Source organism: Pipistrellus kuhlii, unplaced genomic scaffold, assembly GCF_014108245.1.
Source record: "Pipistrellus kuhlii isolate mPipKuh1 unplaced genomic scaffold, mPipKuh1.p scaffold_m20_p_11, whole genome shotgun sequence".
NCBI lineage: Eukaryota > Metazoa > Chordata > Mammalia > Chiroptera > Vespertilionidae > Pipistrellus > Pipistrellus kuhlii.
Genome location: NW_023425416.1, coordinates 51,972,458 through 51,989,945, shown reverse-complemented (window position 1 = coordinate 51,989,945; position 17,488 = coordinate 51,972,458). Strand labels below are relative to the sequence as shown.

Sequence of the window (17,488 nt, the reverse complement as noted above, 5' to 3'; positions counted from 1 at the left end):
CAAGCCGGTTAGGGCTGTGAGAAGGCTTTTGCACAAAGCACTCGCTCTTCGTCTAGCTTCTTTACTGCCCAGCTCCTCAGCTCTCTTGGCATTCCAAGAGCCTATTGTCCAGGAAGAACTACTTATACATTAAATCACTGTATCAAGGCAATGAAGTGGGATTTACTGGGCTTTTTCTATTTTATTAATTTTTTACAGAGAGGAAGAGAGAGGGATAGAGAGTTAGAAACATCAATGAGAGAGAAACATCGATCAGTTGCCTCTTGCACACCCCCTACTGGGGATGTGCCCGCAACCAAGGTACATGCCCTTGACTGGAATCGAACCCGGGACCCTTCAGTCCACAGTCCGACGCTCTATCCACTGAGCCAAACTGGTTTCGGCTACTGGGCATTTTCTAAAAGGAGATTATTAGTAGGGTGGCCAGAGAAAAGACCTAGGAAGCTGAGGATAGAAGTTGGATTTACTATTTCACAGGTGACGGGGCTCTCTGGTGGGATCAAGGAGAGAAATTTGTATGAAGTTTAACTACAGAGAATGCCTGTTTCTGGCTCATAGGTAATGGGAGTTTTCACTAACTGAATGAAAATATAGTTACTAAAATGTCCTCATCTACATATCATCACCAGTAAAGCAATCTTGGGGGGATTATATTAACCTTTTAAATGTTTCTCTCTTTTTTTTAATAGGAATAATCATAAGAAATGAATTTTAATGTCTGGAATATCAAAGATATGCTCAGTATTCCCTCAGCCTCTGGGTAAGTTTCTCGGCTATATAGTTTGATACTTAAAGATCTTTTAGTTACATTTATTTCATAGAAAAAGGCTCCCCTTCCTGTTGGTTACTGAGTTACCCCATAGTTTCTTCTCCTTGCCTGTACTGCTGCACCTCCGGTACTTGTCTTTTTCCTTCCGCCTATTTAATGATGATGAAAGTACTGCGCATTCAGCTGTGGGTGTGGACTGAGCAATGACGCTGTCCAGCACTGGGCCTGGGGGCTATGGTGCCCAGGAACTGTGAGAGTTAGACAGTCTGCTGGGCTCCCGAAGCAAAGTGCCGTAAATGATGGCTTAATCATCAGAAACGTTCAGGTTGGAAGTCCTAGAACCTGATACCAGCTGGGGAGGTCCTTTCCTGGCTTGCTGTGTCCTCACATGGGAGGGTGGGGGGGCATCAGGAGGGCCCCACCTTCATGATGGTGTAGTTGTAGGTTTAAAAGTTTACATAAATGATATGTAATAGTGCTCATTTAGTTTTTACTTTTTTCTGAACTCAAAATCAGAGTTTGAGACTTAGTCATGTGGTTATATGTAAATCTAACTTATTGCTTCACTTATATGCATATGCCATATCCCTTTAGTGATGAAAAGATTCAACTTTTAAAAAGATAATATTCTCTTAATCCCTATAAATTTTATGAACTTTGATCTCCAAAATGGTGCTAATACTCTACAGTGCTACTGTACAAGCAATAATGGTGTTATTGTTTGAATTCCCATCTGATTGTTCCCAGGTTGTTGTAATCAAAATACCTGGCATTCAACTTTTTCTTGTTTCTTTATAGGCCATAGTGGCAGTGTTCAGGGGACTGAGAAGTCAGAATAAGCTAGCACTCTGCCCAGAATATTCTAAAATGAATAGTGATTTTATTTGTTCAAAATGTTTTCCACTTGCTAGACTTTTTTTTTTTTTTGCTTAATTTTAGGACCACGAAGTCATCGAGCTGGGCTAATAATCAGAGTGATTATTCCAGTCTCAGTGACTCTCAGTTCCTCTTTGGATCCCAGTTCTGTCCAGAAAGTTCAGAGACCCTGTCAGCACCGTTGGATGTTGGTGTCCATTTGAGAGACCCAAAACCGTTACAAAAGGGTTCTCTGGATGTGAGTCTGACTGCCAGAATTTCTCTGCACTCATTTCACCACCATTATGGAGATAAGCTATAAAGATGACTTATTCTGTTTGATTATATTGACTCTTCTAAATGGATCTGTGCTTATTGGTGATTCGCTTATTTGGTAGTTTGAAATGCAAAAAATATATCTGCAGTTTCTTCTATTACTAAAGCATCCTATATAATCCTATATAATAAAATGGCAATATGCAAATTGACCGAATGGTGGAACAACCGGTCTCCATAATGAGCACTGACCACCAGGGGGAAGACATCAATGCAGGAGCTGCCCCTGGTGGTCAGTGCGCTCCCACCTGAGGAGCGCTGCTCAGCCACAAGCTGGGTTGACAAGTGCAGCAGTGGTGGCGGGAGCCTGTCCCTCTTCCCTCACAGAGCTAAGATGTTCAACTGATGCTTCCAAAGTAGAATTGTTCCAGTACCTGGACCACATCTAGAGAGATCCAAATATGGCATGACATTTTCTATGACTAGTCATACTGTTATTTATAAACCTTTCATACTTATCTCCTTGAAGAAGGACGTGCGGCTTCTGAGTTAATGAATAAGGGCCAGAGGGAGAAACCAAGTCTCCTGAGTCCTTTACTTTTTAAAACCAGCATGTCTTTATTTATGAGTCAGAAATAATTTATGTATATTTATTTTGGTCTAGAACTAAATTTGATTTTATATACAGATTTGTCTGCATCAAACAGAATATAACAAATAAGCTTAGCTCAGTGCTTTAAGTAGGAGGGCATGCTGTGAGATGAGTATTTCAGTACGAAAGCTGTGCCCTGTGGCATGCAGGAGCTGCTCCAGAGTGCGCTTTGCATCCCGTGCAGGGGTTGGCTCACCATGTGTCCGCAGGCTCACTGTCCAGTTCATGTCCATCTTACCAGCTACTCTAGTCCACCAGCAGCTGAGCAACAGCAATTCGAGTTAAACTTGTTAATATGAAAATGTTAACTCATCATCTCAGAGATAGTATAAATAATCCTGTGTAGTAAACAGAGGGTTGCCAGAGGTGGAGAGAGGGGTAGGATGTTGGGCAGAAAAGGGGAAGGGGATTAAAAAATTCAGACTTTCAGTTATAAAATAAGTCCCAGGGATGTAATGTACAGCATAGAGGATAGTCGATAATCTATAATAATAAAAGCATAATATGCTAATTAGACCGGACGCCCTTCTGGACAGCCTTCCGGATGAAGCTGGGGCTGTGAGGGAAGCCTGGTCCCCAGTGCCAGAGGGAAGTCAGTGCCAGCAGCCAGGGAAGGAAGGCCTACTCTTGCACAAATTTGTGCATCAGGCCTCTAGTGTTGTAATAACTATGTAACATGACAGGTGGTTACTAGACCTAGATCACACAGGTGATGACCTATCACTTTGGAAGGTCTATAAGTGTTGAATTGCTATGTTGTACACCTGAAACTAATATAATTAATATTTTATATCAACTATATTTAAAAATAAACTTTTAAAGATATAAATAAAATAGTTGATGGGAGAAATAATTAGCTGTTGTTGCCTTTAAATTTATGTAATTGATTTTAAGCTATTTTAGCTGGAATTTTACGATGTGTGCTTACTAGTATTATGATTATGACTCTACATTTTATAAAAAATAATGAATGTTATAGGTATTTTTATATGTGAAATGCCATAATGATTTTTTAACAGAATGAACCTAGTATTTTCACAAAGTACCAGACAAAACCCCAGCTATTTGAAGAAGATATAAATGATGGAGGTTTATTTCCTCTCCCTTTGCCAGTTGGAAAATCAAAAGGCCTTTTGGAACAGTTTGAGGAGAAAAAGAAAATAGCAAAAGATAAATGTGACAGGTAATCAAACCTTTCAAGCAGACAAGATATCTTCTCTTTTATGAGGAAAACAGAAAATGGAATGCCAAGAGTAATTCAATTTCAGCATGATAGCACTCTTGCCTTCATAATTCATCTAATTATTACTCTTGTCGGGCTAGTGTGGCTCAGTGATTGAGTGTGCACCTATGAACCCATAGGGTCACAATTTGGTTCCTGGTCAAGATACATGCCCAGGTTTCAGGCTCAGACCCCAGTAGGGGGTGTGCAGGAGACAGTGATCAATGATTCTCTCTCATTATAGATGCTTCTATCTCTCTCTCTCCTTTCCTCTCTGATTCAATAAAAAAATATATATTTCTTAAATTACTCTTTATTTGCTTTCTTGTCAGTATAACTTATGGCAGATTTGGCCCCTTTGAAAAGTCAGCTAAAGAACTTCTTAGAGAAATTCAACATTCAAGTAGCATTATATTTATTCTGCCTTTAATTTGTTTTCAGATCATTGGAATTAGGAAAAAAGATAACATTATTTGTTTTAGGAGCAAGAACATAGCATGTGCCCTAGCTGGTTTGGCTCAGTGGATAAAGCGTTGGCCTGCAGACTGAAGAGTCCCAGGTTCAATTCCAGTCAAGGGCACATGCCTGGGTTTCGGGCTTGATCCCAGTGGGGGGTGTGCAGGAGGTGGTCAATCAATGATTCTCTTTCATTATTGATGTTTCTATCTCTCCCTCTCCTTTCCTCTCGGAAATTAATAAAATATATATATACAATATAAAAGAACATAGCATGTGAATTCTTAAGTCCACAGTGCACACTGATTATCTCACTTTTAAATGTTGATTTTTTTTAGATATACGCTAAATTTTATATTCTTTTAGTGTTATTGATTTTTAAAACAAAATAATTTAGAGCTACAATATCTTCTATATATATAAAATCCCAAGTGACCATTACAACGGAATGATCGGAACGACCTGTCACTATGATGCACAGTAACCACCAGGGGGAAGATGCTCAATGCAGGAGCTGTCCCCAGCCTGCAGGCACCAACCTCCTGGTCCCTCCCCCTGGCCAGCAGGCCCCAATCACTTGAATAGGGTCAGGCTTCCAGCTGGGACAGGGAACCAGGGGTGGGTGGTGGCTGACACAGGCAGCGATGGAAGCAGGAGGCTGGGAACCTGATCGACCCTGATCACCAGCAAGGCCTGGGGACCCCACCCGTGCACAAATTTCATGCACCAGGGCTCTATTTTTTAAAAATATATATTTTATTAATTTTTCACAGAGAGGAAGAGAGAGGGATAGAGAGGTAGAAACATCGATAAGAGAGAATCATCGATCAGCTGCCTCCTGTACTCCCCGCATTGGGGATGTGCCCACAACCAAGATACATGCCCTTGACCGGAACAGAACCCGGGATCTTCCAGTCCACAGGCTGATGCTCTATCCACTGAGCCAAACTGGTTTCAGCGGGGCTCTAGTTTTTAAAATAAAATGAAGCCATTGAGGAAATGAACATGTTCATTTCTTAGTAAGTTATTACCAAGGCTACATCTTTAGGTATCACAGAAATCATAACACCCAAGCAGAGATATACTTCATCATTTCTGTGGCAGTGAAGGTGTGTTGCTTACATCACCACTGGTGCTCTGATGTTGAAGGAGCCAGATTTTTAAAGGAATTCCTAGATTAGGTATCTGTTATACTGCATAACTATCTTCCTTTAGTTAGAAAAGCAAAATGTTCTACTTGAAGACTTTGATTCTGTTGATAAAAATTTCCTAGACTTTGACAGACTTCTTTCCCCTAGGAATCTAGGCTCCAGCACCCTGGGGCTCCTCAGAGGCCCCTCAGGCTGTGGTAGGGACTGCAGATCAGCCCGGTGCCCTCAACCCTCTTACTGCTTCACATAGATCAGCCTTAATGTTTTGTTCTCTGGGCCTTTGGGTTATATTTTGTTTGATTGATGTTTCTGAACTGAAAAAAATTCTTGAAACATTGAATCCTACTTGATATTTCCTCCCTTCCTTCCTTCCTTCTTCCCTTCCTTCCTTCCTTCTTTCCGGCCCTCTTCCCTTTCCTTCTTTCTCTCTGTTTCATTTTCTCCTCTATTTTTTGTAGTGAAATGAATTTCTGTTAACAATTATTTACAAGATGGCAAAAAATGTATATAGTATTTACATAAAGAGAATGAATGATGAGGACTCTGGAGAGTTTTTCTCTATTAATAAAAATAAAAAGAATTCAAGGCAGTGTCCCCTGGCCAGTCCCCTGGACTTGCTTTTTGTTTCAACAGTGGACAGAGAAGACCCAGGGCCACCCTTTCTTCCAGCCTCTGACCACCCTCCAACCTCTTTCTAACCACCTCAGCCATCCTCATCCTCTGAGATCAGCCAGTACTGCTCTTTACCTTAATTCCCGATTACCGAACAGCCGTGAGCTCCCACACCCGTAAGAATTATTCCATCGAGGTGGAGGCCACGGTCAACCGCCTGGTCGGCCTGCCCCTGCGGCCTCCCACACCTGCCTCTCTCTGGGCTTCCATTTCACCACCGCTCTGGAGCGTGTGGGCCACTTCTGTGACCTGGCCGAGAAGCAGCGTGAGGGTGTCCAGGTCTCTTAAAGATACAAACCAGCACGGTGGCTGCATTCTCCTCCAGGACGTGCTGAAGCCTCCCCAGATGAGTGGGCAAAACTCAGGACGCCGTGGAAGCCAGCGCAGTCAGAGCACCCAAACCTGGCCCTGTGGGGCTGCAGGCCTTGGATGCTACCCACACAGGCCCTCAGCTCTGACGTCCTGGAGAAGGGCTTCCTGGGTGAGGAGGTGGAACTCATCAAGAAGATGGGCGGCACCGGACTCACCTCTGCAGACCCAGGCGGGCAATTATCTCTTCAAAAGGCTCCTCCTCAGTGGAGGGGTCAGTGGAGAAAGGAAGGACATCTGTAATGCTTTCAACATCAAAGTTTTTGGGGTTTTTGTGTGTGTGTGTGTGTGTTTTTGTTTGTTTGTTTTTTAAGAACAGCTGCTCCTCTAGCATGACTAGAAGCCTTAGAGCCCAGAGGCCATTGAGGGGCCCCTCTGCATCACCTGGTGTCTAGCTTTTGCCTGAGCCTCTCCCTGAAACCAGTAGTCATCCTTTTAACCACCCTGGAGCCCTCTCCCATGACCCAAATGGAAACGTTCAAGCTTAAAATATTCATTTATATGATAGGCAGAAAAATCATAATTTTAATAAATTATGGCAAAAAACAAAATCTAATATAGCTATAGAAACATTTTTCAATCTTTATATCCTTATCACTCTGTAACCACTCTAGATGGCCCAGGAAAATTATAATATATAAACTATAACATTTTCCTAATGTTCAAAATTGCCATTCTTTTTTGCTTAATTTTCTTTTCTTTAAAAAAAAAATATTTTATTGATTCTTTACAGGGAGGAAGGGAGAGCGATAGGGAGTTAGGAACATCAATGAGAGAGAAACATCAATCAGCTGCCTCCTGCACACCCCCTACTAGGGATGTGCCCTCAACCAAGGTACATGGCCCTTAACCAGAATTGAACCTGGGATCCTTCTGTCCGTAGGCCGACACTCTATCCACTGAGCCAAACTGGTCAGGGCATTGCTTAGTTTTCTATGTAGGAATCATAAGTCTATTCCCAAATGCAGCAGCCAGACTGAAAAAGCTGCTTGTTATATATTTAAAGACATCAGAAATTCTTTCAGAGTCATTTTCTTCTCAGAGGCATCCTTCCTAATTCTGATCTGAACTTGGGACTCTCAGTCTGTAGTGCAGCTGTTATCTGAGTTGGATCCTCTGCCTTGGATTCTATGTCCACTTCTTTCTTAGTTTACTCCTTAGGTTTGGTGAAGCATATATTTCAGAAACTTTCTGATAATAGTATATGACACCTAAACAATGTTTTGAGAACTTGTATATCTGAAGTTTTTTATTTTCCCCTCACAGTTCATGGCAAATTAGGCTGGATACAAAATTCTAGATTGGAAATTCTTTTTCCTCAGCATTTTAAAGCATTGCTTCCTTGCCCTGTTGCTTTATATGTTGCTTTTTAAAATCTGATGCCATTCTGATCCTTGCTCCTGTGTATGTCACTTGCTTTTTTCTTTCTGGAACTCCTTAGAACCTTCTCATTATCCATAGATTTTTTGAAATTTTATAGTAATGTGCTTTTTTTTCTTTAAACTTTCTTTTTTAAAAAAATATATTTTTTATTGATTTTTTACAGAGAGGAAGGGAAAGAGATAGAGAGCTAGAAACGTCAGTGAGAAACATCAACCAGCCACCTCTTGCACACCCTCCACCAGGGATGTGTCCGCAACCAATGTACGTGCCCTTGACCGGAATCGAACTTGGGACCTTTCAGTCCGCAGACCCACGCTCTACCACTGAGCCAAATCGGTTTCGGCGGTAATGTGCTTTAATGTGGCATATCATAATCCCTGGGCATGGGGTAGTTCCTTTTGACCTATAAACTTAGGACTTTCCATTCTGGGAATTTTTATTATATTTCTGACAAACCTCTCTATTCTCACTTTTTTTTTTAATCTTCAATGTTGGGTATGTGTTGGATCTCCTTCATTGATCCTCTGTTTAAAAACTATTTTCCATCTCTTTGTCTTTTGATCTATTTTCTATCATCTTCCCTTAATTATTTCTACCATATTTTTATCTCTACTTCTATTCCTATTATGTTTCTAACTATTGTATTTCTTCAAATTCTGTTATATTTCTAGGTACCCTAATTCTCTTTTATATTTTAATAACATGCTATTCTTAACATCCTTGATTAATTTACTTTTTTATTTTATATATATGTTTTTAGATATTTTAAATATTTTATATTGGTAATATACCAATATCTTTCATCGAAGAAAAACCACCATATGGTTTGTAGATTTCCAAATGGTTCTATTAAATTCTCCTTTCAAAGTCGATCTGGTGGAACACAAAAAGATTTGGTATGAAGAGTTGTCCTATTGGGGTTTGAAATTTGGTATTTATATTTGTATTATGTAGATTAAAAAAAACCAAAAGCTATAAAATCTTTAAATGACAATCCATATCCGAATCTTTTCAAAAGCAGGATATTTATTTGAGGAATAATTATAATTTTTTTCCCATTAGAAATGAATATTGCCCAGTAGGCATGGCTCAGTGATTGAGCGCGACCTATGAACCAGGAGGTCACAGTTCGATTCCCTGTCAGGGCACAGGCCCGGGTTGCCATCTTGATCCCCAGTGTGGGACATGCAGGAGGCAGCCGATCAATAATTCTTTCTCATCATTGACCTTTCTATCTTTCTCTCCCCTCCATCTCTGAAATCATTAAAAAATATATATTAAAAAAGGAATGAATATTGCCAGGACTGGTTTGGCTCAGTGGATAGAGCGTCGGCCTGCGGACTGAAAGGTTCCGGGTTCAATTCCGGTCAAGGGCATGTACCGTGGTTGCGGGCACATTTCCAGTAGGGAGTGTGCGGGGGGCGGCTGATCGATGATTCTCTCTCATTGATGTTTCTGACTCTCTATCCCTCTCTCTTCCTCTCTGTGAAAAACCAATAAAATATATTTTTTTTAAAAAAGGAATGAATATTGTTCCCAAAATTGTCTCCCTACTTCCTCATTCTATTATTTTAACTATTATAGTTACATTAGACTAAGATGTGTCCAGGAGTTAGAAGTCAGCGAGGTGACAGGGATTTTTCAGCTCCGTTATCTATGGGAGCTAAGATGTGGATGTTGTCCATCACTGGCTAAAACGTAGTTTTGTGCATAGAACTGTGAAAGCCTGTCTGTCCACTGTGGTAACTACGTGAGCTGCTAAAATGTAGCCTCACTTAAGATGCACATAGAATGAATTTTAAAGAGAAAAGTGGAAAGTCTGTGTTCTCCTTCCTCAGCTGGACACTGAGGTTTTTCGGGGTTGGGTCTCCGACTCTGACCAAGGGCTGGTTTTGTGCTAACCAGGTGGATGCCTGCCATTTCATGGAATCCAATCTGTTTCAAGACGTCTCAAACATGCATTCTCTTTTCTCTCCTGTTCCAGCGAGGCTCTGCATGGCTTCATCTCCCATGTCCGAGAGAGCACCCACAAGGTACGCAGAGCTAAGTTCAGTTAGAACATCTTACACTTAAAGAAGTTTAATAATTATATTGTCCTGACTTTAGTTCATGTAGAATAGCAGTATGTTAACACTTTTTTATCATTAAATGACAATTCTCCAAGTTAGTAACAATCTGTGAATTTTTTTCTTAATTTTGGTTTTCTTAGTTGCAGACATCCGTGGAAAAGTCTGAGGAACATCTCAATTCAAGAAGCCAATCTATTTTGGATTCTTTGGAGACCGTGGCCAAGACCTGTGAGTGTCTCCTGTTTGAGGGCATCAGCAGAGGGCATGGAGCATGGTGTGAACTTTGTGACCCTGGCCAGGTTTCTGCAGGGAGTGAGGTTCCATTCTGCATTTCAGATGTCAGGCTGGGGCAGAAGGTTAGTCCTGAAGAGTGACGTGCACCCAACGGGGTGGGGGGTGGGGCGCTCTGTGTGGGAAGGCCCTGTCCCCAGGTGCCTTTGGGCCGCACTGATCGTCCACCCAGTCACCGGCCGGAGCTCTGATTTCTCAGCTCCCTGCCTGAGGCAGCCGCAGCATCCCCGGTCTCAGCAGAATGGCTGGCTGTGCTGTCAGAAAGGCATTGCTCCCAGGGCTTAGAAATGGAGATTTCCCTCAGGGTTAGAACACCCGCCATCTGCTGTCCTCCGGGGCCTGGGTTCCAATGAGAGCTTTTTACATGAATCACAGCCTCTTTCAGGACCTCCGTCAGTTTGTGGTTAGGGTCCCCTGCTCTGCCGACTGGTGAGTTTTGTTTAACTGAAACTGCGACCCTGTCCCTTAATAAACACAAGAGCCATCACACAGCTCTCCCTTGGCAGACACCTCCCGGAACCAGCAGCCACACAGCAAGATGGTGGCTGCATCTGCACTTGTTTGCATTTGTCTGGGTGTTTATTTTCTATTTGAAACAAATTGAAGCCAACTTACTCAAATGCCATGGGATGGATTGCTCATGATTTACAAAAATTAATGCCTTTGTGTGGCTTAGAAATCAATCTCCATATGTCTGCAAAGAAGACTGTACTGTCTGCTGGCTTCCAACCTGGGTATCCCACACACAGGGCCACTGTGCATCTGTTTGGAAACGGGTTCTGGAAGCCTCGCACTGCTACCCACACAAGCAGCAGCAAGACAGAGAGCAGAAGCAGCCCAGGAGTGCTGCCTTTGTGCACATGACAGGAACCTGCTAAGTGCCCACGGAAACCACTGCTTCCCACATGAAACTGGGCATTCCAAGCAAGTGTGCCATGTAAGGTCCAGACAGGGAAGGGGAGTGCCCAAGGCCCCAAACCAAATCAAGGCAGAGGCACTGGCGCTCAGTTGGCTTATAGGAGGCGTGGGGTCCTGACCCTTGGCCCCTGAGGGCTCCTTAACTGTCAGAAGGCAGGCCTCCGGAGAGCCAGCGCAGGATGAGCAGGAAGACTGGCATCATATTGATTAGAAAGCTAGTCATTCTTTTTTTTTTTTCTTTTTCTTTTTTTAATATATTTTATTGATTTTTGTACAGAGAGGAAGGGAGAGAGAGAGTTAGAAACATCGATGAGAGAGAGTCATCGATCAGCTGCCTCTTGCACACCCCCTACTGGGGATATGCCCGCAACCAAGGCACATGCCCTTGACGGGAATTGAATCCGGGACCCTTCAGTCCCCAAGCCGACGCTCTATCCATTGAGCCAAACCGATCTTGGCCATTCTTGAAAATGGGCATAAGCACCTTGCTCAGTCATCCCCTTTCCTGGCAGGCAGTGTCAGGAGCAGGAAGTTAGTCCTGGGAGCATCAGACAAACCCTGTCCCCGGCCAGGCAGCCCCGCTGGCCCAGCCACTGGCCTCGCAGCCGCACATGCTGCAGCGTCAGTGCCCACGCCGTGCCCGCAGGACAGGGGAGTCCCCTGCGGTAACGAGCTCTCTGTCGCGTGTAGTTGGTGCCTTCACAGGTCTTTCCCGGCACGGTGGCCTGTTCACCCAGGAGGATTACTCAGAGCCATTTAATCTACCTCCTCCTGTTCTTCCTCTAAGGACACCAGGGCCAGAGTAATGAAATGAGTTTCTGCCCTGGCTAGTGTGGTCAGTGGTTAGAGCATTGGCCGCATTCGATTCCCAGTCAAGGGCACATACCTGGGTTGCAGATTTGATCCCAGGCCCCCCATCGGGGCTCCTGCAGGAGGCACCCAATTGATGTTTCTCTCTCCCCTTTTCCTGTCCTCCCTTCCACTCTCTCAAAAGCAATGGCATTCCTGAGCCAGGCACACAGACTGGTGCGAGACACGGTCCCGCTGCCCCCTGATTCCGTTGCTGCTGTTTTTCATGAGCTGCTCCTTGGATGTGTGTATGTTTTGCGTCAGGAGAGGAGTTACGTTCTGATAAATAAAAGAAGAAAAATAAAAACGTACCAAAGCAATGGGGAAAATATCCTTGGGTGAGGATTAAAAAATAAAATGGATTACCAAGGCCATCCACATCCTATTTATCTTGGCTTTAGGTGAGCTAATTAGAAGAGAGCAGTACTTTTACCCAATAGGTATCAGTTCTACTGAAAAATATGATCATTTGGCCCTAGCCAGTTTGTCTTAGTGGACAGAGCGTCAGTCTGCAGAGCGAAGGGTCCCTGGTTCAACTCCAGTCAAGGGCATGCACCTCGGTTGCAGGCTCCTCCCCAGCTCGGACCCTGGTCTGGGCTCAGGTAGAAGGCGACCAATTGATGTGTTTCTCTCACATTGACATTTCCCTCTGGCTTTCCCTCTCACTTCCACTCTCTCTCTAAAACTCAATGGGAAAATATCCTGGGGTGAGGATTTAAAAATTTTTAAATATATGTATATGATCATTAGGATAATAAAAAGAAGGAGCCACCATACAAAATTAGAAAATATCTCATTTTGGAAAATAGATAACTCTTACATCAAAGCTAATTTCACATGAATTGATGTATTAATATAATCATAAGGAGAACTCTAAGAAAACATGGCACCGTTTTTGTAATATTAGAGGAATGCCTCTCTAAGCAAGCACATGTCATGAAGAATGAGGCCGCCTGTGGGAGCCAGGCTGGAGGGAAACACTGACTCCTTGTTAAGTGAAAAGCTCATTGGCACCGGGTTTGCTCCAGGACACTTCTTGGGCGGAGCGTGGCCACTCAGTGAACTGTGGGAAGAGTCGCTTGGATAAAAGAGGGGACTGAGGAGTCTCCTTTTATACATGAGGCCCTGAGATCTGCTCTGGCTCCCAGCACGGTAGGGAGAGCAGAGCCACCAAGAGAGTCACGTCAGCAGCGGAAAAGCATCAGGACCTGATCCCGTCTCCACGGAGCCGGCTCCGGCCGCTCAGGAGGAAGGACGCCGCAGGTCCTCCGCAGAGAGACCACGGAGCTGCCAGAAGTGGGAGTGGGCTAAAGTGGCATTCTCACAGGAAAGTTAAAATATCTGCTGTTCAGAGCCAAAGCAGAAATGAAGTGAGTCCACTTCTAGAAGACAGGGACACACACACACACGCACACACAATCTGTTTCTATGGACATGCGTATGTAGGAATACAAAATTCTAGAAACTACTCATCATGTGAAATCCAGGGAGTGGAGCCAAGGTCTGCATGGCAGAGATTTGGTCATTTTTCATTGTATTCTACTGTTATGGTTTTGAGTCATTTTCAGAAACTTTTTAAAAGAAAAAAAAAAGGCTTTGAAAACATTGAGCTTAGTACAAAAGCTCCTTAAGGAAGGCGAGTTCCCAGGGGACAGGAGAGAATCAGGGTGTTCCAGGCACTGCTCTGGAGCCGAGCTCTCGCTCGCCTCGCTCCTCCTCTGCTCTGTGCCGCCATGTTCACTGTTGCTAGGGAACATTGCTCTTTAGGAACTCATCCAGGCAGGGGAACTACGTTTGTCTTCTACAGCTACCCACATGGATGCCTGGGAACTATTTGAACAATTGAGTTCAGGAACAGGAATCCAGGACTGGAAATAGAAGTAAACATCCTTTTTCTAACTGGTTGACACATGGGTTTTAAGTCTCTTACGTTTTTATTGGGGTAAAATACACAGAAGACGATTTTTTTTTTTTTCAACATCACACCGGCCTGTCTATTCCCAGTCCTAATAAGCGCTTCCTTTTTTTTTTTTTTTTTTTTAATATATTTTATTGATTTTTTTGCCCCCCTCCCTCCCTCCCCCTCTTTTTTTATTTATTTTTTACAGAGAGGAAGGGAGAGGTATAGAGAGCTAGAAACATCCATGAGAGAGGATGAGAGAGAAACGTTTATCAGCTGCCTCCTGCACACTCTCTACTGGGGATGTGCCTGCAACCAAGGTACATACCCTTGACCAGAATCGAACCTGGGACCCTTGAGTCCACAGGCCGACGCTCTACCCACTAAGCCACACCGGTTAGGGCATAAGCGCTTCATTTGCCTCAGATCCTTGGTACTCACTGCCTCTTGTGCCCGAACACCTTCCTAATCTTCACAGGGCCAGCTCCTTTCCCTCTGGTTTCTCCGTCTCCACTTTGCTCACCATCAGAGTGGGTGCCCCTCCTACTGTTGTCATAGTTCCTACGGAAGCATCTGTGCCACCTCATTCTGGGCCTGTTTACTTGTTCACCACCATTTGGATCTCAGGCTGTGGCTCCACACCAGGCTGATCCTTCGTTAGATCCTCGTTTCAGGGCTTGCCTGCTCTTCAGCCTGATGACCCTTCTCTCCTTCTCTCTCTCTCTCTCTCTCTCTCTCTCTCTCTCTCTCTCTCTCTCTCTCTCTCTCTCTCGTATTGACTAAACATAAGAGCATCTTCACATGACAGCAGTCTAGCGAGAGGATGGCGATGACTCATTGCAACAAAGGTGTTATAAATAAATATATGTAAATCCACATGCCCTCAGTCCTGAGCAGCCAGCTCCACTTACTGGATTTCACTCAGGTCACCACGCTCAGTAGCGCCTACGTGATGGGGGATGAGAAGTGGAGGGTGAGACGATGGTAGAGCACACACAGTGCCACCAGCAGGGAGGGGGACACCCAGCCGGACAAGAGAGGAGACTGAGAGCAGAGGAAGGACAGCAATTGGAAGGGAGCCCCGTGGGACGGGTGGTGCTGCCCAGAGGGTAGAGTGACAGATGGAGCAGAAGCGCTCCAGGCTGCGAGAGGAGCGGCACAGCCGGAGGGGCGGCCGCTTAGGAAACATTGCCTAGAGATGGGGGTAGGGGGGAGCCCATGTAAAGTGGGGCCATTTCAGTGAAGATTCCAGAGGGGGCAGGACCATACCTGCTTTCCAGGAAGATCCCTCTGCTGACCGGCCCAGAAGGTGGGCCGAGAGGAGCTGTTCCCCGGGCCACAGGTTTGGGGGTCCCACAGGCGCTGAGGCTGAGTGCCAGGCCGAGGGAGAGAAAGACAGAGGAGGAAGCACCTGCTCTGGCGTCCTCTCCTCTCCAAGGCTGACCTGCTAGCATGCCAGCCTCCCTCCTGCCTCCCCACTGTGGCCTGGACGACATCTTCCTCAGGTGAATTGTCCTTGTTCTGTGTTTAGTGCAAGACACCGCGCGGGTGCAGAGGGAGCTGGTGCTGGAGGCAGCGCAGGACAGGGGCAGCCTGGAGCGGGCCATGCTGGAGCTGCAGCAGAAGTGTGAGGCTGTAAGTACAGACCAGCTCCTTCCCTGAGTGTGGTGACTGTCCCTGAGGCCAGAGAGGCATCTGTAACATTGCACATTTTCAGCCAGGAGCAGAGGCCAGCAAACACAGGCCCTGGAACGGGCCAGGGTAGGGTCAGCTCCTTTCCCAGGCCCCTCCAGCAGCTGCGGCCGGCTGTGCGCCAGAGCAGCCCCACCGCGGCCTTCCCTTGGTCTGCCCTCCCTGCGGGCACTGCTGGTGACCTCTTCCTTCCCCTGCCTTGCCCAGCGACAAGCGGAGATCGTGGAAATGAAGTCCGGCCTAAAGCTCCTTGAAGCCGCCGCTGCCCAGCAGAGCCAGGACGTGCAGCAGCTGTGTGAGCAGCTGGGCCGGCTCGACGTGCCCGGCGCCCTGGCCGAGCTGAAGAGCTTCATCTCCCGGCCTCGGGGCCCCACGCATGTGAGAGACAGCACCTCCCAGACCTCACCCCGGGGGGCCCGGAGCCCCGCCCCGCAGGCCCAGGCCCAGTGGGCCTCTGGGGAACCGGCGGGGCCGGGCCTGGGGATGGGCGAGGTGTGGGGTGAGGGAGCCAAGCGGGCAGCTCTCCCAGAAGAGGCAGGGGGAGAAGGGAAGAGAAGCAGGGGCGTCCGGGACAAGGCCACACAGACTAACTCCAAGAGTCAGCTCGTCCCCAAGACCAGCTCGGAGAACTGTGGCGCCAGCACCCCGGGCCTCCCGGCCTCAGGCGTCAGGACCCTGGCTGCCCCCGGGGCCTCGCGGCTTACATTCCTGGATGTGAACAACTTTGGGACCAGCCCCAAACATCCAGCCAAAGCCGTGTGCTCCGGTGACCCTGGGGAGCAGGGCCCGGGGCCAGGGGCGCCCAGGCCAGGAGGCCAGCCTCCGCCCACGAGACCCCGCAGAGGCAGGCCCCCCGGGCGGAGGCAGGCACAGCCCCAGAGCAAAGCCTGTGCGTTCCGTCCTCTGTGCCCCCCGCCCCCCAGGCCCGGGGCACAGAGCTCCCTCCCGGAGCAGCAGGGGGCCTGTGCCCAGCCCCCACGCCGGGGGTGCCTGGGGCGGAACCCCCCCCAGCCGGCCCCGGGAGGAGCTCTCAGACCCAGGACCGCGCAGGCAGTGCCCCGGGCCCTCCGGCCGCTCAGTGGGCACTCCTCCCAGGACAGCGCCCAGGGGGACCCCCGCATGCGCTGGTTCAGCGACCTCACCCGGGAGGGCGGCCAGGCCCCTCAGGCCACGCCCCGGAGGTCTGTGCCCTACCGCCTGGGCTTCGACAGCAGCGACGACAGCTGCTGAGGAGCCGGGACGGCTGGTGGCCCCGGAGAGAAACTACAGCTCCCGCTGCCCAGGCTCAGGGCTGCCGGGAAGGGGCGGGCCGGCGCTCTGGCACCTGGTGCTGCCCACGCCGGGCACTGCGCTGACGCCGGTGGCGGGTGTGGTGGGGGCTGGCTCCACGGGGACCTGAGAGGAAGGGCCTCTCTGGTGGGGCTGCAGGAGCAGGACCCTCAGACGCTTGTTTTTCTTCAACCTGTTCTCCACACGGACCACCCCCTCCCGGGCCCTGGATTGTTTCCCAGCGTCGCTGCGAGAGTATTTGTGTTCGGTCTGTGGACTGGCCACGCTAGTCAGTCCGGCGAACAGAGCGCTAGAGCTGCTGGCCGCAGAGATGGCACCAAACAGGTGCCAGAGCACCACTGCCCACGCCACAACCCCTCTCCTCCGGCTGAGGGCCGGCAGCCTTTCCGTGGACGCCCCCGAGGGCGGGTGGGGCCGGGAAGAGCAGCGTTTGTGGGAAACGTTGCTTTCCCTTTATCTGTTGCTGAAGTTTTTGTTTTGCAATGTGTTTCTGTTGTAAAAAATAAAAATAATCAAGATAAAACTTTTCCAATTGTGCTTTCCTCCCGCCGAGCTCCAGAACTGCTCTCCCCAGTGACCTAGGAAGCCCCTTGGAGGGAGGTGCGGTCTCTCCCCCCAGGCTGCCCGCACACTGGTTCCCGCCTCCCCTTCGGACAGTCCCCGTGGCGCCTGCG

General features: G+C 47.2%; 1 protein-coding gene across 1 annotated transcript; it reads left to right on the top strand.

Moving 5' to 3' along the window:
- The first annotated feature begins 404 nt into the window (after window positions 1–404).
- IHO1 (interactor of HORMAD1 1) lies at window positions 405–16,782 on the top strand. The gene is made up of 8 exons (XM_036432285.2): window positions 405–558; window positions 690–760; window positions 1,709–1,883; window positions 3,572–3,735; window positions 9,790–9,838; window positions 10,015–10,102; window positions 15,364–15,467; window positions 15,732–16,782. The coding sequence occupies exons 2-8, from the start codon at window positions 705–707 to the stop codon at window positions 16,752–16,754; spliced, it is 1,659 nt and encodes a 552-aa protein (XP_036288178.1). The 5' UTR covers window positions 405–558; window positions 690–704; the 3' UTR covers window positions 16,755–16,782.
- The last annotated feature ends 706 nt before the right edge of the window (window positions 16,783–17,488 follow it).

Coding starts and splice junctions, on each gene's coding strand:
- IHO1 (XM_036432285.2), top strand. CDS start 705: ATGAATTTTAATGTCTGGAATATCAAAGATATGCTCAGTATTCCCTCA. Junction 761..1,708: donor AGTATTCCCTCAGCCTCTGG/GTAAGTTTCTCG, acceptor GCTTAATTTTAG/GACCACGAAGTCATCGAGCT. Junction 10,103..15,363: donor GGAGACCGTGGCCAAGACCT/GTGAGTGTCTCC, acceptor TTCTGTGTTTAG/TGCAAGACACCGCGCGGGTG.